At 36.0% G+C, this 25,100-nt stretch overlaps 1 protein-coding gene across 1 annotated transcript in view; it reads right to left on the bottom strand.

The window, feature by feature from the left end:
- Positions 1-25,100, bottom strand: part of FAF1 (Fas associated factor 1) — a 478,510-nt gene that overhangs the window by 416,500 nt on the left and 36,910 nt on the right. The window contains exon 2 of the mRNA XM_047728777.1: positions 4,898-4,966. Coding sequence (XP_047584733.1) covers positions 4,898-4,966 — 69 coding nt within the window. The remainder of the gene's footprint in view (positions 1-4,897; positions 4,967-25,100) is intronic.

Here is a 25,100-nt window from a genome sequence, read left to right as displayed (position 1 = left end):
GATAATCTATTAGGCCATAAAACAAGCCCCAACAATTTTAAAAGATTTAGGTCATACCATGCATCTTTTCTGACCACAACACTATGAAACTAGAAGTCAACCACAAGAAAAAAATCTCGAAGAACCACGAATACATGGAGGTTAAATAATATGCTATTAAATAATGAATGGGTCAACCAGGGAATAAAAGAAATTAAAAAGTACATGGAAACATGGGACAATAAAACACAGTGACAAAAAACATCTGGGGTGCAGCAAAAGTGCTTCTAAGAGGGAAGTTTACAGCAACATAGGCCTACCTCAAGAAGCAAGAAAAAAATCTCAAATAACCAACCTAACCCTACACATAAAGAAGCTAGGAAAAGACCAACAAAGAAAACCTAAAACCAGCAGACGTAAACAAATAATGATGAAGTAGAAACTAAAAAAATCAACAGAACAGATCAATGAGGGGCGCCTGGGTGGCTCAGTGGGTTAAGACTCTGCCTTCAGTTCAGGTAGTGGTCTCAGGGTCCTGGGATCGAGCCCCATATCAGGCCCTCCACTCAGCGAGAAGCCTGTTTTCCCCCACCCCGTCTGCCTGCCTCTCTGCCTATGATCTCGTCTGTCAAATAAATAAATAAAATCTTAAAAAAAAAAAAAAAAAAAAAAAGAACAGATCAATGAAACCAAGAGCTGTTTCTTGGGGGGCGGGGGAAATCAATGAAATGGATAAACCTCTACCCAGACATATGAAGAAAAAAGAAGATGAACCCAAATAAATAAAATCACAAATGAAAGAAATAACAACAAACACCTGAGAAATACAAACAATTATAAGAGAATATTATGATATACTACATACCAAGAAACTGGACAACCAAGAAGAAATGGATAATTCTTAAAACATATAACCTACATAACCTACCAAAATCAAAACAGGAAGAAGTAAAATTTTGAACAGACCAATTACCAGCAATGAAATTGAATCAATAATCATAAAACTCCCAAAAAACAAAAGTCCAGGACCAAATAACTTCACAGGCAAATTCTACCAAACATACATAATACATTTATTTATTTAACTCATTGCCATGAGAACATTAACATTTATTTTTAGGATTACTTTATTTAAATTTTAGTTAACATACAGTGCAATATTGGTTTCAGGAGTATAATTCAATGATTCATTACTTACATACAACACCCAGTGCTTATCACAAGTGCTTTCCTTAATACCCATCACCCATCTAGCCCATCCACTACCCACCTCCCTCCATCAACCCTCAGTTTGTTCTCTATCATTAAGAATCCCTTATGGTGGGGCACCTGGGTGGCTCAGTGGGTTAAGCCGCTGCCTTTGGCTCAGGTCATGATCTCAGGGTCCTAGGATCGAGTCCCGCATCGGGCTCTCTGCTTAGCAGGGAGCCTGCTTCCCTCTCTCTCTCTCTCTCTCTCTCTGCCTGCCTCTCCATCTACTTGTGATCTCTCTCTGTCAAATAAATAAATAAAATCTTTAAAAAAAAAAAAAAAAAAAGAATCCCTTATGGTTTGTTTCTCTCTCTCTCTCTCTTTTTTTTCTTTTTCTCCTTCCCATATGTTCATCTGTTTCCTTTCTTAAATTCTACATATGAGTGAGATCATATGGTGTTTGTCTTTCTTGGACTTATTTCACTTAGGATAATACACTCTAGCTCCACCCACATTGTTGCAAATGACAAGATTTCAATTTTTTGATGGTAGAATAATATTCCATTATGTGTATATGGGGTGTGTGTGTGTAACCTCTTTTTTATCCATTCATCTGTCGAGGGACATCTGGGCTTTCTCCACTGTTTGGCTATTGTTGATAATGCTCCTATAACCACTGGGGTGCATGTACTGCTTTGAATCTGTATGTTGGTATCCTTTGGGTAGATACCTAGCAATGCAATTGCTGGATCATAGGATAGTTCTATTTTCAACTTCTGAGGAAACCTCCATACTGTATTCCAGAGTGGTTACACCAGTTCACATTCTCACCAACAGTGCAAGAGGGTTCCCCTTTCTCTGCATCCTCACCAACACCTGCTATTTCTTGTGTTGTTCATTTTAGTCATTCTGACAAGTATGAGGTGGTATCTCATTGTGGTTTTGATTTCTATTTCCCTGACAATGAGTGATGTTGAGCATCTTTTCATATCTATTAGACATCTGGGTATCTTTTTTGAAAAAGCGCCTCCTCATGACTTCTGCTCATTTCTTAACTGGATTATTTGGTTTTTGGGTATTGAGTTTGAAAATTTCTTTATGATTTTGGATACTAACCCTTTATCAGATATGTCATTTGCAAATATCTTCTCCCAGTCCACAGGCTGCTTTTTAGTTCTGTTGACTACTTCCTTCACTGTGCAGAAGCTTTTTATATTGATGCAGTCCCAACTGTTTATGTTTGCTACTCTGAAGAACAGTATGGAGGTTGCTTAAAAAGTTAAAAATAGAATTACCCTACAATCCAGCAATGGCACTACTGAATATTTATCCAACGATTACAAAAACCTTAATTCAAAGGCATACATACACCCCAAGGTTTATAGCAGAATTATTTAAAATAGCTAAATTACGAAAGTGGCCCAAATGCCCACTGATCAACAAATGGATAAAGAAGATGTGGTATATACATACAATGGAATATTATTTGGCCATAAAAAAGAACGAAATCTTGCTATTTACAACTAGAGGAGCTACGGAGTATAATGCTAAGTGAAATAAATCAGTAAGAAAAAGACAAATACCATATGATTTCACTCATATGTGTGACTTAAACAAAACAAAGGAGCAAAGGGGGAAAAAAAGGAGAAACACACATAAATCAAGAAAGAGACTCTTAACTATAGAGAACAAACTAATGGTCACCTCAGAGGGGAGGTGAGCAGGGGAGATGGGTGAAATATGTGGGGGATTATGGAGTGAACTTGTTATGATGAGCAGCAAGTGATTAACGCAAAAACTTCTTTTAAAAGAATATAAAAACATTTTTTAAAAAAAATTGTAGTATGGTAAAAGCATGGATTTGGAGTCAGGTCATACAAACATTTATAAATTTTGACAAGTGCCTGAACATGCCCTATATGAAAAATAAGGAAGCTCTGGCTTAATGAAATAGGCAATCTCAAAAATGTGTATATTTGATAAAGATTTAAATTAATGAAACTATCCTGGAAGGCAATTTAACTATAAATACCAAAAACATACACACACACACACACACAATTTGACACAGAAATACACTTATGAATTGAATTTATTTATTATCTTTTAGGAAAATTAATAGGTTAAGTATGCAAGGAAGAATATCCAAGAATATTCTCTACAGTTGTGTGTATAATAGCAAAATACTGCAAAAATCCTAAGTGTCTAACAGCATAGAACTGATTGGTAAAATTATTATGTTACAACCACCCCTCAGCATACCATGCAAACATTAAATGAACATTATAAAGAATGAGCAGTTAGCCACATTTACTTAGACATTCGTGACAGGTTGTTAATTGAAAAGTGCAGATTACAAAATAGTAGGACTAGAATTATCTCATTTATATAAAAAAAATTTTAATCACGCAATTAAAACACCCTTGCATAATACGCTAGAAAATGTTAACTGTACAAGCAGATAATAGAGGCATTTTATATTTTAAAAAATATAAAATTAAAGTTAACAGCAGTAAATCTACACAAAACACAGACAACTGATGGTTGATTATATCTACATATCTAATTTCAGTTCTATAAGCACACATTTCAAGTTTTGACCTTTGAAAATAACACTTCTTCAAAATTGTAATTTAGACTTTCTTAGGACTTCAAAGGCACTCAGGGACACCTGTGTCATCCCAACACAACCAGTACTGTTCCTGTACTGTTAAAAAAATTCATGTTTAGTTTGCCTTGCAATTGTATTTACAATTCTGTGAATGTGTAGCGCTGTGCCAGGATTTGAGTTAGTGCCTCCCCCAACTCAAAAAACTAAACCACCTCTATAATAAACTCTCCGAAGATGATTTTTAAAAAATTTTTTTTAAAAAAACACACAACAAAATGTGAGTTAATAGCTTTAGAAAGGAATGATCATCAGTGAGAGCCCCAGAAAGTGAAGGGAAAACATCAAATAGAATTATTCTGACATTTAGACAACTCTGCATTTTCTCTCCTACCAAGCATCTGCACCAAAATATTACAGGAGAAGAGGAACCTTAATTCATAGTAACATAAGAGAACAACTTTAAGAATTGTTCGAATTATCTAAGAATTCATAATAATTTAGTAATTTAATACTAAACTAAACACAAACTTCATATTAAAGACATTCAGAGTTTATTCATTTAGATTAGAGTTATACATGGGCTATGATATGTTAAATCACCTATGAAGAACATTAAAGACATTGAAGAATTAATAAAATTTGATTACTAATCCAAAATAAAGAAAAAACTTAAAATAACTCAGAGAGAGAAAAACAAATATTGTATGATCTCACTTACATGTGTAATCTAAAAGAAAATGGAATTCATAGAAACAGATTAGATTGTTGATTGCTAGGGATGGGGGACAGTGAGTGAAAGTGATCAAAGAATACAAACCTCAAAGTATAAAAGGAGTAAGTTCTGGCGATGTAATGTATAGCAAGGTAACTATAGTTAACAGTACTACACTGTATACTTGAAAATAGCTTAAAAAAAGTAAATCTTAGAAGTTCTAACCAGACACAAAGAAGTGACCATATAAGGGGATAAATGTGTTAACTCATCTTATTGCGGTGATCATTTCAAAATATGCATGTGTATCAAAATCATCACTATACACCTTAAATTTAAACAATGTTATACATCAGTTATATCTCAATAAAGCTGGAAAACAGAACAAAAATAAAAGTACTTACCACTAAGTCCCAATTATTTTGTTCAAGCAATGTAATAGCTTCATCGATGTTTTCAATGCCAGTACATGCCTGGAAGCAAAGTGAGAATTTTAGATACAAGTTTGGGAATGAAGAGGTTAATCTTAAAAAAATAAAAAGCATAAATGTGCTATTTCACTTTTAAAAAGGTGTATGAATAAAGCCACTAAATACCTAACACTTCTGAGCATTTTACAAATATGGTTTCAAAATTGTTAATTATAAAATAAATTTACATTACACTGAAATAAAAGATAATAAATTAAAGCAATAAAAGAAAGCATATCTAAATGTTGAACTTTGGAGCCCAGAATGATCTGGAGATTTCTAATTGCCCAGAACAACTTTTACTAAAAAGTTTCTTTTTTTTTTTTTTTTTTTTAAGATTTATTTATTTGACAGAGAAAGAGCACAAGTAGGCAGAGCAGCAGGCAGAGGGAGAGGGAGAAGCAGGCTCCCTGCTCAGCAGGGACTTGTTCCACAACCCTGGGATCATCACCTAAGCCAAAAGCAGACACAACCGACTGAGCCACCCAGGCGCCCCTATAAAAAGTTTCAACGTGGCTCCACACTGGGCATGGAGCCTACTTTTTTTTTTCTTTCAAGATTTTATTTATTTATTTGATGGAGAGAGATCACAAGCAGGCAGAGAGGCAGGCAGAGAGAGGAGACCAGGCTCCCTGCTGAGCAGAGAGCCCAACTCGGGGCTCAGTCCCAGGACCCTGAGATCATGACCTGAGCCAAAGGCAGAGGCTTTAACCCACTGAGCCACCCAGGCGCCCCTGGAGCCTACTTTAAAAAAAAAAAAAAAAAAAAGTTTCTCACAGACAACCATGTAAAAAAAAAGACATGCAATCCATACCTTATATACCTTATACAAAATTTAACTTAAAATAAATAACAGATTTAAAGTAAAACCTAAAACTCTAAGACTTGCAGATCTGTGCCATCTGGTTATGGTGACCACTAGTCATACATGGCTAGTGAGACCCTGAAATATGCCTCAAGTGACTTAAGATGTGCTATGTTAAATACACATGAGGACAGGATTCAGTACAAAAATAAAAATGTAAATACTTATTACTAAATTTTTTGTGGCATCTAGCTGGCTCAATTGGTAGAGCATGCAGCTCTTGATTTCTGGGTTATAAGTTCAAGCCCCACACTGGATACAGAGATTACTTAAAAATAAAATCTTTAAATATAATAAAAATAATAATTTTCTATTCAATGTGTATTGAGACGACCGTTCTGAAAATGTTGGCCTAATTAAAACATAATGTTTAGGGGCACCTGGGTAACTCAGTCATTAAGTGTCAACCTTTGGCTCAGGTCATGATACCAGAGTCCTGGGATTGAGCCCTACGTTGGGCTCCCTCTCTCACTTTCCCTGCTTGTGCTCCCTCTCTCACTGTGTCGCTGTCAAATAAATAAAAATAAGTAAAATATTTTTTAAAAAATGTTTAATTTCACCTGCTTCTCTTTAATTTTTTTAACATGGATACTAAAAGCTTTTTAATTACATTTATGACTTTCATTCTATTTTTAATACTGAAAACATAGGAAGGAATCTTCATGAGTTTTAGATATAACAGCAAAAGCAAAACCCAAAAAATTGATAAAATGGACTTCTTTAAAAGTAAGAACTACTGCTCTTTGAAAGGCACTGTTAAGAGAATGAAAAGGCAAGCCACAGACTGGGAGAAAATACTATAAAACACATCTAACAAAGGACGAATAACTACAATATAAGAATTCTCAAAACTCAATTAAAATAAATAATAAATAGCAAAAGATTTCAACAGAAACTTCCCCAAAGAAGATACACAAATATACACGAAAAAATGCTCAACAGCATTAGTCAATAGGTAAATGTAAAACAAACACAGAGAGATTCCACTTCTGTACATTAGAGTGCTAAAATCCAAAACACTAACAATATCAAGTGATGGTAAGGATGCAGAAAAAACAGAACTCTCTACACTGACATGTGTATAATGTACAAATGTACCTCAAAATTATATGGCCACTTTACAAAACAGGTTAGCAATTTCTAAGAAAGTTATGACACAGTAATCCCACTTCCTAGGTATTTACTTATCCTAAAGAAATCAACTTACATTCACATGAAATTATAAAATGAAAGTTTACAACAGCTTTATTCATAGTCAGTGAAAATAGAAGACTGCCCAAATGTCCTTCAACTATACATTCATAGAACAGAAAACTATTCAGCAACAAAAATGAACAAATTATTGACAACTCAAAACAATGTGGAGAAATCCTCAAATGCATTATGCTAAGTGAAAGCCAATCTCAAAAGGATACATACTGTGTAATTCCAACTACGTGACATTTTAGAAAAGACAAAATTATAAAAACAAAAAACACCGGGCGCCCTGGTGGCTCAGTGGGTTAAGCCACTGCCTTCGGCTCAGGTCATGATCTCAGGGTCCTGGGATCGAGTCCCCCATCGGGCTCTCTGCTCAGCAGGGAGCCTGCTTCCCTCTCTCTCTCTCTGCCTGCCTCTCTGCCTACTTGTGATCTCTGTCTGTCAAATAAATGAATAAAATCTTTTAAAATAAAAAATTATTACCAGAGGCTTAGGGTAGGAATAAGGGTTGACTACAAGCACCAAGAGGGACATTTGGGGAGCAAGGCAGGACAAAATTTGATTCTTTGATACCATAAAATGCAACAAAGCAAACAAGACATAAAAAAATGCAATGTTTATTTTAAGCCGAATGAAAAAAAAAAAAAACAGGGATAACGAAAGGTTCTAAAATACTAATAAAAGCAGCTAAGAAGAATTAAGATAGGGCAGAAGTTGCACAGGGGGAACAGGAGAGAAAAACTATAGGGGGTAACTGTGAGCCTAACAGCAACAAATATCAGAAAGCACCAGTAAAAATACTTCCTCAATGACATCATCCTTTTTTCCCTCAGAAAAACATGTAGGAGGTAGTAGTTCCAAGAGGCTATCCCCTCCATAGAAACAGCTAAAAATGGTGTCAGAATCAAATTTCTCAAAACTCTGGAAATTAGTCAAAAGTTTACATCAACCAAACAAATGCTGATACATGAAAAAAGTACTTCAAAACAGGTGAAAGCTTTATGATGTTTTTATTTCCCTTTCCCCACTCCTGGCTCTGCGGCAGTCTTGAATATACTAGCCCACATTTCAACAGCTGAACCTTGGTCGCTGGTTCTAGATGGAGCAGAGCAGACTCTGTTCTCAAAGAATTTGTGTTTGTCTGCTGTGACCTGTGCAGGGCTACCTGCAGGACTGACTCAAGGCTCTCTCCTTTAACAACTTGAAAATCTCTTAGTACAGAAAAGCAGCTATGCAGAAGGCATTCTTCAGAAAAATTTTTAAGGCAAATGAAAAATTCATTGCCACCTGAGAAAAAATATTCCAGTTAAAGCGAACAACAAGATATGCCAAAAACCTGAAAGAAAAATGGCAAGGGTTTCTTTGGGAAATTAGGACATTAAAAAACACTGGGAATGTAGAAAGCCATACATACGTGCAAGGTAAGAAACCTAGCCAGAAAAGACCTGAGAAAACTACTCACTCATCTCTAGGCTCAGCAGAAACAGGAAGTAAAGACACACTTGTAAACAGCCTAAGTGTTAGACAAAGCCAGTGTGCAAAGACTGAGAAAGGATTTTCTTTTTTCTCTTTTTTTTCTCTTTTCTCTTTTTTTTTTACTTAAGATATTCAAGGAAATCTCTTTCCTACTACTAGCAGACCACAGCTAAAGAAGAAAAGATTTCAGAGACTATTATGTACAGAATATCTGTGCCCCACACCCATATACACACCAAAATTCATATGCTGAATCCCTAATCCCCATTGTGATGGTACTTAGAGATGCGGAGGCCTTTGGGAGATAATCAGGTTTAAATGAGGTCATGAAGGTGGGGCCCTCATAATGGGATTAGTGCCCCCTTATAATGGGATTAGTGTAGTTTATAAGAAGAGACACCAGTGGGTGTTTTCTTTCTCTGTATCTCTGCCTCTCTGCCTCTCTGTCTCTTTCTCCCTGCTGTGTGAGAACTAAGGGACAAGGGGCCATCTGCAAGTCAGGAAGAGAGTTCTCACCAGAAATCAATCATGCTGGCAACACGATCTCACTTTCACCCTTCAAACTATGAGAATATAAATCTTTTCTATGGTATGTTGTCATGGTAGCCCAAGCAGACTTAAGACAGAGACAGCTCATCACCAAAAAAAATTATAAAAATAGTTTAGAAAAGTCAGAAAACAACCCATAGAAAGCTACAGAAAACAACACACAGAAAGCAACAAAAAACAAACCATAGGTGGAGGAGGAAGAATCTGATTTCCAGAGTTACACAATATTTAAAATAATCATTTTTCAAAAAGGAAATTGTAACGTATGCTAAGAAATAAGAAAGTATGACCCATTCAAAGGAGAAACTGACAGAAACTGTCTATGAAGAAGAGACATCAGACTTAATGGGCAAAGACTCAATCATCATCTTAAATATTCTCAGAGTTCAAAGAATCCATGGACAAAGAGCTAATGGGAACCAAAAAGACAATGTGCAACAAATAGAGACTATTGGTAAAGAGATACAAATTAGTTCAAAAGGAATCAAAGAAAAAAATTCTGGGGCTGAAAAGTACAATAACTGAAATGAAAATTTAACCACAGGGTTCCAATAGCAACTATGAGAAGACAGAAGAAGGATCAGAGAACTTGAGGTAGATTAAATGCAATTATCCAGTCTGAGGAGCACAAAAAATGAACAAAGCTGAAGAGATATGTAAGACCCCACCAAACGTACCAATAGAGTCATAATAGGGAGTTCCCGAATGAGAAGAAATAAAGAAGCAAAAAGAATATTTGAAGAAATAATGGCTAAAAACTTACATTTGGTAAAAAAAAAAAAAGGAAAAAAAAAAAAACGGAAAAAAAAAAAAAAACACAAGAAACTACACATTTAAAACATTCAACAGAGTCCTGAAAGAATAAATGCAAAGACATCCATACCAAAACAATTACAATTGAGAGATCAAAAGCCAAAAAGAATCATGAAAGTAGAAAGAAATAAGTACTTCATGCACAAGAGATTCCCCAATAAAATTAACTGTTAATTTCTCATCAGAAATTATAAATGCCAAAAAGCAGTCGCATGATATATATTTAAAGTACCAAAAAAAGAGGGGGGATAGAGTAACTGGGTTATGACTATTAAGGAGGACATGTGATATAATGAGCACTGGGTGTTATGTGCAACTGATGAAACAGTGAACTCTACGTCTGGAACTAAATAATACACTATATGATAATTAACTGAATTTAAATAAAACTTAAAAAATAAATTTTAAAAATTTAAAATTTTAAAAAGCACACACACACACACACACACACACAAATAATAACCATAAGCAAAAAACTGATCCTTTACATCTAAAAGGAAAATTAAGACATTTCTAGATGAACAAAGTTAAAGGAGGCTGTCACTATTAGACCTACGCTACAAGAAATGGTAAGGAAGTCCAGCAGGGGAAACAAAAGCACCTGAGACAGTAACTGGAAACCCTAAAAAGAAATAACACTGGTAAAAGTAATTACATAGGTAAATACAAAAGCCAGTACTATTGTATTTTTGGTTTATAACTTCTTTTTTTTTTACATGATTTCACAAACAAATGCATAAAATAAAATTATAAACTGACATTAATGAGCACAGAATGTATAAAGATGCAAGATGTGATAACATAAAGAAAGAGAAATGGAGCTATACAGGAACAGATTTTATACACTACAGAAGCTAAGGGATTATTTTTTTTTTAAGTATTTATTTATTTACTTATTTATTTGATAGAGACACAGTGAGAGAGGGAACACAAGCAGAGGAAATGGGAGAGGGAGAAGCCGGGTTCCTGCTGAGCAGGGAGCCCAATCAATCCCAAGGCCCTAGGATCATGACCTGAGCCAAAGGCAGATGCTTAACGACTGAGCCACCCAGGCACTCCTAAGCTGGTATTAATTCAAAATAGATCGTTATAAATTGGAGAGGCTATAATCCTTAGAGTAACCACTAAGAAAATAACTTACAGAAATAGAAACGAGAGAGGAATCAAAACAGTACAATACAAAAAAGTCAACTAAACAAAAAGGAGACAAAATTGAGAAAATTGAGGGGAAAAGAATGACATGTCAAAAACAAACAGCAAAATATCCAAACTAAAGGCATCCTTATCAGTAATTACTTTAGGTGTAAATGGATTAAACTCTCCAATAAGAAGGCAGAGAATAGCAGAATGAATAAAAAGATATGATCCAACTACACGCTGTCTACAAAAGACTCACTTCAGATCCAAAGACACAGAGGTGAAAAGTGAAAGAATGGAAAAAATATATGTGCAATTAGTAACCAAAAGAAAGGTTGGACAGCTATCCTAATATCAGATAAAGTAGACTTTAAATCCAAAAATTTTATAAGAGAATAAAAAGGACATTATACACTGATAAAAGAAACAATTTATCTTATAAAAATAAGAAATATATACATACCTAATAACAAAGCCTCCAAAGTAAATGAAGAAAAAATTGACAGAATTGAAAGGAGAAATAGTTCTACAGTATCAGTTCTACAGTAACAGTAACAGGATACCAAAATCCTACCTTCAATAAAGGACAGAACTCAACAGAACATCAGTAAGGAAGGCACCTGGGTGGCTCAGTTGGTTAAGCAACTGCCTTCATCATCCTGAAGTCCAAGGATGGAGTCCCAGATTGGGCTCCCTGCTCTGCAGGGAGTCTGCTTCTCCCTCTGACCCTCTCCCCTCTCATGCTTGCTCTCTCTCTCAAATAAATAAAGTCTTTTTTTTTTAAATATCAGTAAGGAAAGAGAGAACTTGAAAAATAGTATAAACTGACTAGATACAATATTTGTAGAATGCTCCACCCAAAAACAACATAAACACTATTTTTCTTAAGTGTTAATGGAACATTTCCTAAGATGAAACATATGAAGACAACTTTCAATGAATTTTAAAAGACTGAAATCATACAAAATATCTTATGACCAAAAAGGAATTTACACTTGTAATTATCTGCTTTAAAAGAAGATTTAGGGGACACCTGGGTGGCTCAGTCAGTGGAGCGTCCAACTCTTGGTTTCAGCTCAGGTCATGGGATCTCAGGGTCATGGGATCGAGCCCAGCATGTGGCTCTATACTCAGTGCATAGTCTGCCTGTCTCCCTCCCTCTTTCCTCCCCCGACTTACACATACACACACACTCTCTCTCTCTCAAATAAAACCTTAAATCAAAAAAGATTTAAAATCAATAATCTAACTTTATACCTTAAAAAACAGAAAAAAAAACACCCTAAACTCAAAGTCAGCAAAAGGAAGAAAATAATAAAAATTAGAGACTAGTAAAACAAAGAATAGAAAAACAAGAGAGTATCAACAAAGATCAATTCTTCAAAAAGATTAACAAAACTGACAAACCTTTAGCTAGACTGAATAAGGAAAAAAGAGAGAAGACTCAAATTACAAAAACCAGAAGTGAAAGTAGGAATATGACTACTGACCTCACAGAAATAAAAATGAAAATAACACTATGAATAACTGTATGTCAACAAATTAAATAACCTATATGAAATTAAAGAATTTCCTAGAAACATACTATCTACCAAAACTGACTCAAGAAGAAACAGAAGATCCAAACTGACTTATAACAAACAGATTATATCAGTAATCAAAAGCATCCCAGTAAAGAAAAACCAAGGACCAGATGGCTTCACTGCTGAATTCTACCATTTAAAGAAGAATTAACACTAATCCTATACATCTTCCCCAAAAGACTAACGAAGGAAAACCTCCTAAGTCATTCTATGAGGTCAGAAGCATCCCAGTAACAAAGTCAGACAAAGAGAGCACAAAAAATGAAAACTACAGACCAATATCCATTGTGGATATAGATGCAAAAATCCTCAACAAAATACTAGCAAGCCAGAATATATTAAAAGGAGATTTACTCCAGGATTGCAAAAGTGGTTCAACACAGAGGAGTCATTACACCCATATAAAGACTGAAAGAAAGACAAAACCAGACAAAATCAGTTTAAACAATGCAGGAAAAGTATTTGAAAAATCCAAACTTTCATGATAAAAGCATGTAAATTATGAATAAAAGGGAACTTCTTTGACATAAAAGATATTTATGAAGAACCTACAACTAACAGCATACTCAATGATGAAAGACTAAAAACCTTTACCCTAAGATCAAGAACAAGGTAAGAAAACCCACTCTTGCCACTTCTATTCAACATTATGTTGGAAATTCTAACCAGATCAATTAGGCAAGAAAAAAATAATAAAAGACATCAAAATCAGAACAGAAGAAGTAGAACTACCTCTATTCCCAGATATGATGATCTTAGACATAGAAAATCCTAAGGACTACACACACACACACACACACACATACACACACACACGCACACAACTGTTACAGCTAATAAATTCAGCAAAACTTCAGGATAAAAGATCAACACACAAAATTTAGTTGTATCTCCATACACTAGCAATGAATAATCTGGAAAGGATATTAAGAAAATAATTCCATTTATGATATGGTCTAAATGAATAAAACATATAGAAATAAATTTAACCAAGGAAGTAAAAGATGTATATACTGAAAACTATAAAACACTGCTCAGCAAGATTTTAAAAAACCTAAATAAGTGAAAAGACATCCAGTGTTCATGGCTTGAGAGACTTAGTACCATTAAGAGGATAACACTACCCAAAGAAATGTACATATTCGATGCAATCCTTATCAAAATTCCCACAGCCTTTTTTGTAAAATGGAAAAGCTGATCCTCAAATTCAAAGAGAAATGCAAGGGGCCAGAAGAGTGAAAACAATCTTGGGGCACCTGGGTGGCTCAGTGGGTTAAAGCCTCTGCCTTCAGCTCAGGTCATGATCCCAGGGTCCTAAGATCGAGCCCCGTGTCTCTGCTCGGCGGGGAGCCTGCTTCCTCCTCTCTCTCTCTCTGCTTGCCTCTCTGACTACTTGTGATCTCTGCCTGTCAAATAAATAAATAAAATCTTTTAAAAAGAGTGAAAACAATCTTGAGGGGAAAGGAAAAAAAAATCAAAGTCAAAAGACTCACAATTCTGATTTCAAAGCTACAGTATCCAGTGTGATACTGATACAGGATAGACATATAGACCAATACCACAGATATGAGAGTCCAGAAATAAACCCATACATCTATAGCCAAATGATTTTTGAAAAAGGTGCCAAAACAATTCAATAGGTAAAGGACAGTTACAGTGCGGAGACAAGTGGATTTTGACGCAGTGCCCTTCTCTTTTTCATTATTTATTATTGCATATGCTGGATTTTTCTGAATCAGTTTTTTTCCCCCAGGAGATCTCCTAAAGTGAGAAAGACCCAGAATATTCCTTCAGGCACCACCAACTTTCTTGTTTCTTTCTCTGCCACAAAAGATAGGCCAGTTCTTTAAATATATTTCCTCTGTATGGTTCTTTTTATACTTCTAGACTGCTGTTTAGTGTCCCTCATTCAGAATTAGTCATTAACAATTAGAAAGTACATTAGCTTTTTGGCTCCTATTTTTTAGTATATGTCCCTACCGGTCTCTTCATTTCCCATTTCTTGCCTACACCTTTCCTTGAAGATATATCTGGTTCTACCCTTGCTCTCCTAGATAGAATACTGGTTTTTTAAAACAAGGGATATTATTTTATACTACAAGTGTGTGTATGTATATATATATATATATATATATATATATATATATATATATATATATATCAAGGAGTAGAAATGCTGGGTCATATGGTAACTATGCTTAACTTTTTGAGGAGTCATCAAACTGATCTCCACAGCATGAATCATTTTACCTTCCCATTCAGTACATGAGGGCTCCAATTTTCAATGGTAAATTTTATGTTATGTAAAACTGGCCACAATTTTTTTTTTAAAGATTTATTTATTTATTTATTTGACAGACAGAGATCACAAGTAGGCAGAGAGGCAGAGAGAGAGGAAGAGAAGCAGGCTCCCCGCCGAGCAGAGAGCCCGATGTGGGGCTCGATCCCAGGACCCTGGGATCACGACCCGAGCCGAAGGCAGAGGCTTTAACCCACTGAGCCACCCAGGCGCCCCACAATTTTTTAAAAAAGAAGAAAAGCCCTTTCCCTACCAAATACTTTGGCAACTATCACCAATTAGTTACACCTGGGAATCCATTTATGGACTCTACTGTGTTCTATCCATCTACACGTCTAATCTCCTGCCAGTAAGGATACTGTATTTATAGTAAATTTATAGTAAATCTTGAAAAAAGTATCTGCTGCTTTTCTAAAAAATTTTAGCTATCATAGGTCTTTTCTTCTCCATATAAATTAGCATCAGTTTGTCAATTTCTATCCAAAAAGCCAGCTAAGGGGTTGCCTGGGTGGCTCAGTGGTTTAAGCCTCTGCCTTTGGCTCAGGTCATGATCTCAGGGTCCTGGGATCGAGCCCCACATCAGGCTCTCTGCTTGGCGGGAAGCCTGCTTTCCTTCCTCTCTCTCTGCCTACTTGTGATCTCTGCTTGTCAAATAAATAAATAAATAAAATCTTAAAAAAAAAAAAAAAAAGGCCAGCTAAGACTTTTACTGGGATTGCAGTGACTCTATAATCCACTGGGGAGAACTGGTATCTTAGCAATACTGAGACTTCTGATGAATAAAAATCTGTCCACATAATTTAAATTTTATTTTCCCAGTAAAATTTATCCCATATGTGTTTTAATTTATCTCTAAGTGATTTTTGAATGGTACTATAAGTGGTATTCTTCTTTTAAAATTATTTTTAAATTTTTAAAATTATATACTGATTTACTTTCAGTAGCTTTTCTGTAGATTCCTTATGATTTTAACAGCACAAAACCATGTCAATATAACCATAATAATACTTGTTTCTTATTTTCAATTCACAAACTGAAGTCTTTCACTTCCTTTCTTTGACTTATTGCACTGGACAGAACTTCCAGTAAAATGTTGAATAAAAGTGATGATAGTTTGTTTTTGTTTTTTTTTTTGTCAGAGAGAGTGAGCACAGGCAGACAGAGTGGCAGGCAGAGGCAGAGGGAGAAGCAGGCTTCCTGCTGAGCAAGGAGCCTGATGTGGGACTGGACCCCAGGACACTGGGATCATGACCTGAGCCGAAGGCAGCCACTTAACCAACTGAGCCACTAAGGCGTCCCGATAGTTCTATTTTTTAACTTTTTGAGGCACCTGCATACTGTTTTCCAGCATGGCTACACCAAGTTTTCATTCCCACCAACAGTATAAGAGGGTCCCCCCTTTCTCTACATCCCCACCAACATCTGTTAATTCCTGAGCTGTTCATTTTGGCCATTCTGACAGACATGAAGTAGTATCTCACTGTGGTTCTGATTGGTATTTCCCTGATGCCGAGTAATGCCGAGCATTTCTTCATGTGTCTGTTGGCCATTTGAATGTCTTCTTTGGAAAATGTCTGTTCATGTTTCTGCCCATTTCTTGACTGGATTTTTTGGTTTTTTGGGTGTTGAGCTTGTACTCTGAAAACTACAGAACACTTGCAAAAGAAATTGAGGAAGACACAAAGAAATGGAAAAACATTCCATGTTCATGGTTGGAAGAACAAATACTGTTAAAATCTCTATACTACCCAAAGCAATCTATACATTCAATGCAATCTCTATCAAAATACAAGCAGCATTTTTTCACAGAGCTGGAACAAATAATCCTAAAATTTGTATGGAACCAGAAAAAAACCCAAATAGTCAAAGGAATGCTGAAAAAGAAAACCAAAGCTGGAAATATCACAATTCCAGACTCCAAACTGTATTACAAAGCTGTAATCATCAAGAACTTACGGTACTGTCACAAAAACAGATACATAGATCAGTGGAACAGAACAGAGAACCCAGAAATGGACTCTCAACTCTATAGTCAACTTATCCTCAACAAAGCAGGAAAGAATATCCAATGGAAAAACAATCTCTTCAATAAATGGGGTTGTTGGAAAACTGGACATCCATATGCAGAAGAATGGAACTGGACCACTTTCTTACGCTATACATACATACATAAAAAAAACTCAAAATTGATGAAAGACCTAAATGTGAGACAGGAAACCATCAAAATTCTACAGAACACAGGCAGCAACCTCTTTGACCTCGGCCATAGCAACAGCCCCGGTCTTGCTAGACAGGTCTCCAAAGGCAAAGGAAACAAAAGCAAAAATGAACTATTGGGACTTAATCACGATAAAAAGCTTTTGCACAGCAAAGAAAACAGTCAACAAAACTAAAAGGCCACCTAGAGAGTGGGAGAATACATTTCAAATCACTTACCAGATAAAGGGCTAGTCTCCAAACTTTATAAAGAATTTAGCAGTTATTTTGATTTTCCTATTCTGGCACAATGTTTGACTATTTAAGGGTACTTTTATATTTCTGGAACATCCTCCACTTTTATTTACTTGGATATTATCTCTCCCTTATCGTATCTATTCTCCCTTATCTATAATCTATTCTCCCTTATTGTATCTCTATCTCTTACTTACCACGTAGCTGCATCTCATTCCAGCCTCTATGTCATCGTTTAAATGCTCTCTATATTTTTTTGTGAAGATTTTCTCTAATCTACTTCCTATTTCACTTTTTTTAACTATGTAGCTTTCCAATTTACTCATCTATTCAGTTTTGTTTTGTTTTTTTCCTTTCAGGGCTTTCAGATTCTCTTTTTCTATTTAACTATTTTATTTATTTTTTATTTTAAGTAGGCTCCACATGCAATGTGGGGCTGGAACTTAACAACCCTTAGATCAAGAGTTGCATGGTCTACCAACTAAGCCAGTCAGGCACCCACAGTTTCTTTTTAAAATCCATTCTATAACTGTCAACTACACTCTATCTTATGAATTATATTCTCTGTTGCTTTACATATTTTAAATATCGATTTCAAAGTCTCTTTGAGATTGTTATCAATTCTTGGGCTGTTAGTTCTTCAGTTTTGCTATCTGCTGACTGTGTGGCTTCTCTGTGGCATGTAATTGCTGACATTAAGTTCATCTTCAGCAGTATTTATTTTCATGCTTTGGGTTTGGTGGTGTCCTTATAAAGTGTCTCTTGCATTTACCTTGGTTGAAACTTTAGGCATTTCGTGAGTTCCAGACCAGTTCTTATTTGTCTTATTCTTATTTCTTATTCATTTTATTCCTATTTCTTATTTAAATCCAGAGTCTTAACCTTTTGATACAATCTTGTAGTTCGTTTTTTGAGGATGATCCCTTTTCCACCAACATTCCTAAGTCAATACTCTCTTTCTTTACCACATCCCTGAATCTACGGGTAGAATTTTACCAGATACTATTTTAGAGACAGATACCAGGCTTTTATAACTCCTTGCTTATATAGGCCTGAGGTCTTATTCTTCAACTCCAGGCATGAGATCAGTGTCCAGCAATACAGTATCTATATGAAGTTCAAAAGGCCATCTGCCTTCAGCAACTGCCCATTCCAATGACAGTGATTTCCCTTTTGAGTTCTAGTATCTGGGCACTCTGCTTTCTTGCTTTCTGGTTTGAACATGTTTAATTTTTTGTTGTTGTTGCTGTTTTATTTTGTTTGTTGATTTTATTAAGCATTAACAGAGAGTCTTTAGCTCCGTATTTCACACTATCTGAAAGTCTATCATTCACTATTTTTCTTTCCTTTTTATAATAAAATTTCTTGAACATAAAAAGAAAAACATCCCATACCCTGGTATACCCCTCCACCCACATTTAACAAATTTATTATTTGCCATATATATTTCAAATCCATTTTTTAAGTAAGAAAAATTAACAAATGGTTTAAGTCCCTAATCCTTCTCTATTTTACATGCTTTCGTTCTTCCTTCCCTAACAGTCTGAGAGTTACATCAGCATATTTTATATTTTTACATTATATATATAAATTCAGATACAAAGTCTTAGATAAATCTTACCAATATGAATCTATCCTTTAGAACATTATAAAAACCACCAGTGTTTTTTCTGGTATAGACAGATCTTAAATATAACTTAATGTGTTTAAGACATCTTTAAATATAAACTTAATAGGCTGTAAGATAGTCACACCTTCAATTTTTCCTGGTTTATCAGATTTTTCTTCCAAATCTTCATATTAGTTTGTATGACCACCAGATTTCAATGAGAATGTATCCCCAACTACTCAGCATGGTGCCTAGCACATAGATGTTAAATAAATATTTGAGTAAATCAATGAAGAGAAAAAAATTTGACTATCTTATGGCTACATGTAATGTCACCTTTTCGGTTTCATGTATTTTTGCAGTGCATGTACTATATTGTCATCATATCTATACCACTGCATTAGATCTGATTTGACACAGCAGGGTCTATTTCAGATGATACACATATAAAATTAGTATATACTTCATTTTAAATTTTGATTTTTAAGATTTTATTTATTTATTTGAGAGAGAGAGAGAGAGCAAGCAGGGGGATCAGCAGAGGGAGAGGGAGAAGCAGTCTCCCTGTAGAGCAAGGAGCCAGACAGGGCCCAATCCCAGGACCCCAGGACCACAACCCTAGCCGAAGGCAGCCGCTCAACCGACTGAGCCCCCCAGCTGCCCCAATTTTGAAATTCTGATTTTTTTTATTTTTAAAATTCTAAGTTCACAAATGCATTCACCTTACTGCCTTTCAATTGCTTTCCTCTCTCTCTCCATTAAGTGACTGGGTAAGAGGAAAATATTCTAATTTTATATAGCACTAAGTTTTTGAAAAATTTATGTCACTTTAAAAAAAAAGGCAAGTGGTATGAAGAGATTTTAAACATGACTCAAGTGAATTTCTATCTAAATTCAAAAGTTAATTTTTCTTTAAAGAAATAATGTTGGGGAGCCTGGGTGGTTTAGTCAGTGAAGCGTCTGCCTTCAGCTCGGATCATGATTCCAGGGTCCTGGGATAGAGCCACACAATTAGGCTCCCTGCTCAGTAGGGAGTTTGTTTCTCCCAATCCCTCTACCTCTCCCCGCCAACTGTGCAGTGGCTCTCTAATAAATAAATAAAATCTTTAAAAAAAAAAAAAGAAAGAAAGAATGTCAAACAAAGGTCAGAAGTTTCCTTAGCAACCAGCTAAAAAACAAATTCCTAACACAACATATTGAAATAGACTTTAAGTATTAAAACAACTCTCTCCTATATTATTTTTCTCTCATCTTAATGCATTTTATATTAAAATTATAATTTTATAATTACCTTAGTCATCTGAGTGCTTTGAGAAGATCATAAAGGAAGTGATGGCCTATGTGGACAAGACTGATTGTAACTCTGAAGTTATGGCCTTTGTGACCATCTCAGGCTGGCACAAGGACAACATGCTGACTACCAGCAGTGAGACATACATGGGTTCAAAGACTGGAGACCAACAGGAAAAAAGGGAATGTGGCAAGCATGACACTCCATTATCTCTTCTCCTCACACCCCCAAACCTGCCCTACCAATAAGCCCTTGCAGGCAGGTCATCTACAAGACTGGGAGCATCATCACCAAGCCCATGCACTGAGTGGAATCAGCATCTGTCAAGCACAGATTGGTAGTGACCTTTGCCCCCTGCAACATTACCCACAGAGATCACGTCTCTATAGATGTATGCACCACAGGCCCTACCCAACTACAGCATGGGCCTCAACATGAAAAACACTTCAGTGAAGGGCATCAGGTGGGATTACAGACAGTAAGAAACAGCCTGCCTTCAGAGGTGGGTAGCTTTGTCTCTCAGGTGACCATTCTTAACCACTCCTGTAACATTACAAACAGCTAGTCAACAGTACTATCACATGGCCCATATCACCTGCAAGTTTGCTGAGTTGTAGAAAATGACTAACTGCAGCTCAGGCAAGAGGCCTGAAGACAACTCAAAGCTCTGAAGTCCGGGGACTCAGCTGGAAAGCATCTCGAAGTGCCTGCCCCTTAGACACTTTGCTGTGTATGACATAAGGCAAACAACAGCCATTTGGGGTTATCAAGGCCATGGAGAAAAAGACAGCTACTTGGCCATGAAAGCGACCAAAAAGTGAGTGTGTGACAGCTATTTTAAATCCTCCAAGAGTTGGAGCCTCTAAGTACTGTTTACAAAGCAGTGGGTGTCCACTCCCAAGCACAAGACCATCACTACATGCAAGTTCCCAGAAACACACTCTAGCACTGTGGTAAAGAATGCTGACTTAACTGCAGGTATGGCAGGCTGAAAAGATATGGCCTAGAGCCCATGAATATTACTTTATATGGCTCAAGATGTGATTAAATTAAGAGTCTTGAGAGTAGTTTATCTTGGATTATCTGAGTGGGCCCTAAATGTGTTTCTTAAAAGACAGAGGCAGGGGCGCCTGGGTGGCTCAGTGGGTTAAAGCCTCTGCCTTCAGCTCAGGTCATGATCCCAGGGTCCTGGGATCGAGCCCCGCACGAGCCCCGCATCGAGCCCCACATGGAGCCCCGCATCAGGCTCTCTGCTCAGCAGGGAGCCTGCTTACCCCTCCCCTCTCTCTCTGCCTACTTGTGATCTCTGTCAAATAAATACATAAAATCTTAAAAAAAAAAAAAAAAAAAAAAGGACAGAGGCAGAGGGAGTTTTGCAATAAACACCTTCACAGAAGGAAAGATGATATGAATACCAAGACAGAGATTAGAGCTATGTGCTGACAGAGAAAACTGTCCTGGTGACATCATAATTTGTACTTCAGGTATCCAGAACTATGAGAAAAAAAAAATTTGTTGTTTTTAGTCAGTGAATGAATTTATGGCAATTTGTTGCAGCAGCAATAAGAATCTAATACAGTAGGCATATATTTAGACAAATATTAAGCAAGACTAAGCTATTTATACAAAGTCACACAAAATTAGAATTCCTAACCCAAAACTTTAGTTTACAAGGAAATACCATTTAAATATGGTAGAGATTCTTCAGAGATATTCAAACTGTAAAATCTAGACTCCCTAATTTTCCATCAATGTTGCAAATACCACACAGAGGTAGAAAACCAAACCAATATTTAATAAGCACTATTTACCAAGAATACCAAGTAGCAGGAATATTAGAAGTGACCGAAAAGCAAAAATTTAGTAAGATATCAAAATGAACAACATGTATGGCTTACCCTGAAAACAAACAGAATTTCCTCAAACACACATAAATATATACTGACACATATATACATTTATATCTATTTAGTTCATATCTCCCACTCAAATTCTTTAACAATAGCACCCATCCCTGGTTAGCATTAACCACAGCTTTAAACAAAAAATGATAAAAATAAGACATCTTTAGAGAAAGGCAGTCATATGAGTTGTCATGTATATTAAAACCCCCCCAGATTCACAGTTAATCCCAGGTAAAGACCCAAATAAATAAATAAATAAATAAATAAAATCCTTCCTTGCGGCAAAAGATAAAACCTTGAACAGACTGAAGACATGAAGTTTGCCGAGGCCTCCAAGTACACTCTTACGAATCACTGCCTTCAGAACTGCCAATAGTTAAGATCACAGTCAGAAGTTCTGAACTATTCCTAGAAATAGGAATCGATTATTTCCTGAAAGCAAAGGTCTTTCTTCTCTACCCAGTCAAAGATTTCATTAACATCTAATTCTCTGTATTAAACCCCTTCCTGCTTAAAATCCCTAGAGGTCTATTTATTACCTTTGTTTTTTTTTACCATATTCTGATTCTGACAACAAAATCGGTCTTCCTTTTCAAATGACATTGAGTGACAGTTGGAAAAAAGCAAAAGAAACTAAGTACAGTAAGCAGTATTCTGTCTTTCAGATTCTAATTTTAATAAAACCATTCACCCAAGTCCCCCTTAAATTATCACCACCACTACTTCTTTTCCTCGCAAAAACAAATGGGTTTTTTTGTTTCTTTTGTAGTTTTTTTTAAACAATGAGAACGCCCCAACCATCATCATGAAAAAGGTCACTGTCTAGCAAGGCAAATACACATGTAAACAAACAAAACTACAAGAGGATATATGACCCAAGAGTCACACTAGGTATTTACCCAAAGAATACAAAAATACTAATTCAAAGGGATACACGCATATCGATGGTTACAGCAGCATTATCAACAAAAGCTAAATTATGGAAATAGCCCAAGTGTCCACTGACTGATAAATGGGTAAAGAAGATGTGGGGTGTGTATGTGTGTGTATGTATACACATTTTCTCTCTCTCTCTCTCTCTCTCTCTATATATATATATATATAATATATAATATAATGGAATATTACTGTCATCAAAAAGAATGAAATCTTGCCATTTGCAATGACATGGATGGAGCTAGAGAGCATTATGCTAAACAAAGTAAGTTAGAGATAGACAAATACCATATGATTTCACCCATATGTCGAATTTAAGAAACAAATGAGCAAAGGGGAAAAAAAAAGAAAGAGGCAAACCAAGAAACAGACTTAACTGGAGAGAACTGATGGTTACCAGAAGGGATGTGGTTGGGGAATGGGTTAAATAGGTGATGGGGATCAAGGAGTGCACTTATTTTGATGGGCGCCAGATGTTGTATGGAAGTGTTGAATCACTCTATCATACACCTAAAATTAATACTGCACTGTATGTTAACTGAAATTTAAATAAAAACTTTAAAAAAACTAACAGGGACGCCTGGGTGGCTCAGTCGGTTAAGCTGCTGCCTTCGGCTCAGGTCATGATCCCAGGGTCCTGAAATCAAGCCCTGCATCAGGCTCCCTGCTCGGCAGGAAGCCTGCTTCTCCCTCTCCCACTCCCCCTGCTTCTGTTCCCTCTCTCACGGTGTCTCTCTCCGTCAAATAAAATCTTAAATAAATAAATAAAATAGGCTGTAACAGTATGCAAAATGCATAAACAAATTTTCAAAAGAGAGTAAATGACTCAGAATCTACTTTCCAGAGAAAGTAGTCCTTGAACAGGCTTTTGAAAGATGAAAGTAGAGTTTCCAGGCAGAAAAAAGGTAGAGATAAACAATGTACAAAGAAAAAAGGTAGAGAGAAACAAGGTACACAGAAAGCATCATGAATGCATGAAATTATGACATGTTTTGGGGGAAGCAGATTAAAGTCAAGAACACTGCACCCACATCTTAGTTTCTAAGACTTTTCCCCCATAAAATGAACCAGGGTTCCTGGGAGTAATGTCTGATTCTAGGATAGAGGCAGGCAATATAGAAGATTAGCCTGGAATACTCTGCTGCAGTGCCAGAGAGCATGTAAGTGTTCAAATACAAAACACACACACAACAATAAGGATATGTAAGAAGGATGTAGTCATTCACTGAAAGACCACAGTCAAAACTGGGACATTCAAGCAACAAAATAAATTGTTACTGGATTATAACCCAAAGTATAAAATAAATATCCATGAGTTCTAACTGATACACACACACACACACACACACACACACACACACACACATGCAAATAAGAGGCAAACTTCCCATGTAGAATTCCAAATAATTTTTGTAGATACTCAGTCTTCACAAAGACGGAGTATAACTTCTTACTCCCCAAGTGTAGGATGCACATAATGACTTGCTTCCAAATAGTACAGTATATAAATGGGAGGGACAGAGTAACTTTATAGTGGAAAAACAAACTTTATCCCACCCAGGTGGTCAAGGTCAGAATCAACAATGCTGTCAAGTAAAGAAAATGTTAATCTATCTCTGTGGTTTTCCTCTCAAAAAACCATCACCCCAGTCTAATCATGAGAAAAATATCAAACAAATCCTAACTGAAAGACAACCTGACAAGTACTCTTGAAAACTGTCAAAATCATCAAAAACAAGGAATGCTAGAGAAACTATCATAGCAAGAGGAACCTAAGCAGACAACAACTACATGTATAAAATCCTGAACAGAAAAGAACATCAAGTAAAAAATAACATGTTATATAATACCAAGGTTCTAAATGTTCTACTAGTTACATTTATATTGACTTTATATTAACATATAACAGTTTGGCTTTGAAAGCACCTTCCAGGCTCGGAAGAAATTCTTCCTCTTTCAATTAGCTGTTTTCCCCCTTCAGTTTATTGATGACTAACAAAAATGGCTATGCTCTTGAAGACAAA

The sequence above is a fragment of the Lutra lutra genome, chromosome 4, assembly GCF_902655055.1.
Source record: "Lutra lutra chromosome 4, mLutLut1.2, whole genome shotgun sequence".
Lineage (NCBI taxonomy): Eukaryota > Metazoa > Chordata > Mammalia > Carnivora > Mustelidae > Lutra > Lutra lutra.
This window is presented reverse-complemented; position numbering and strand designations above follow the sequence as displayed.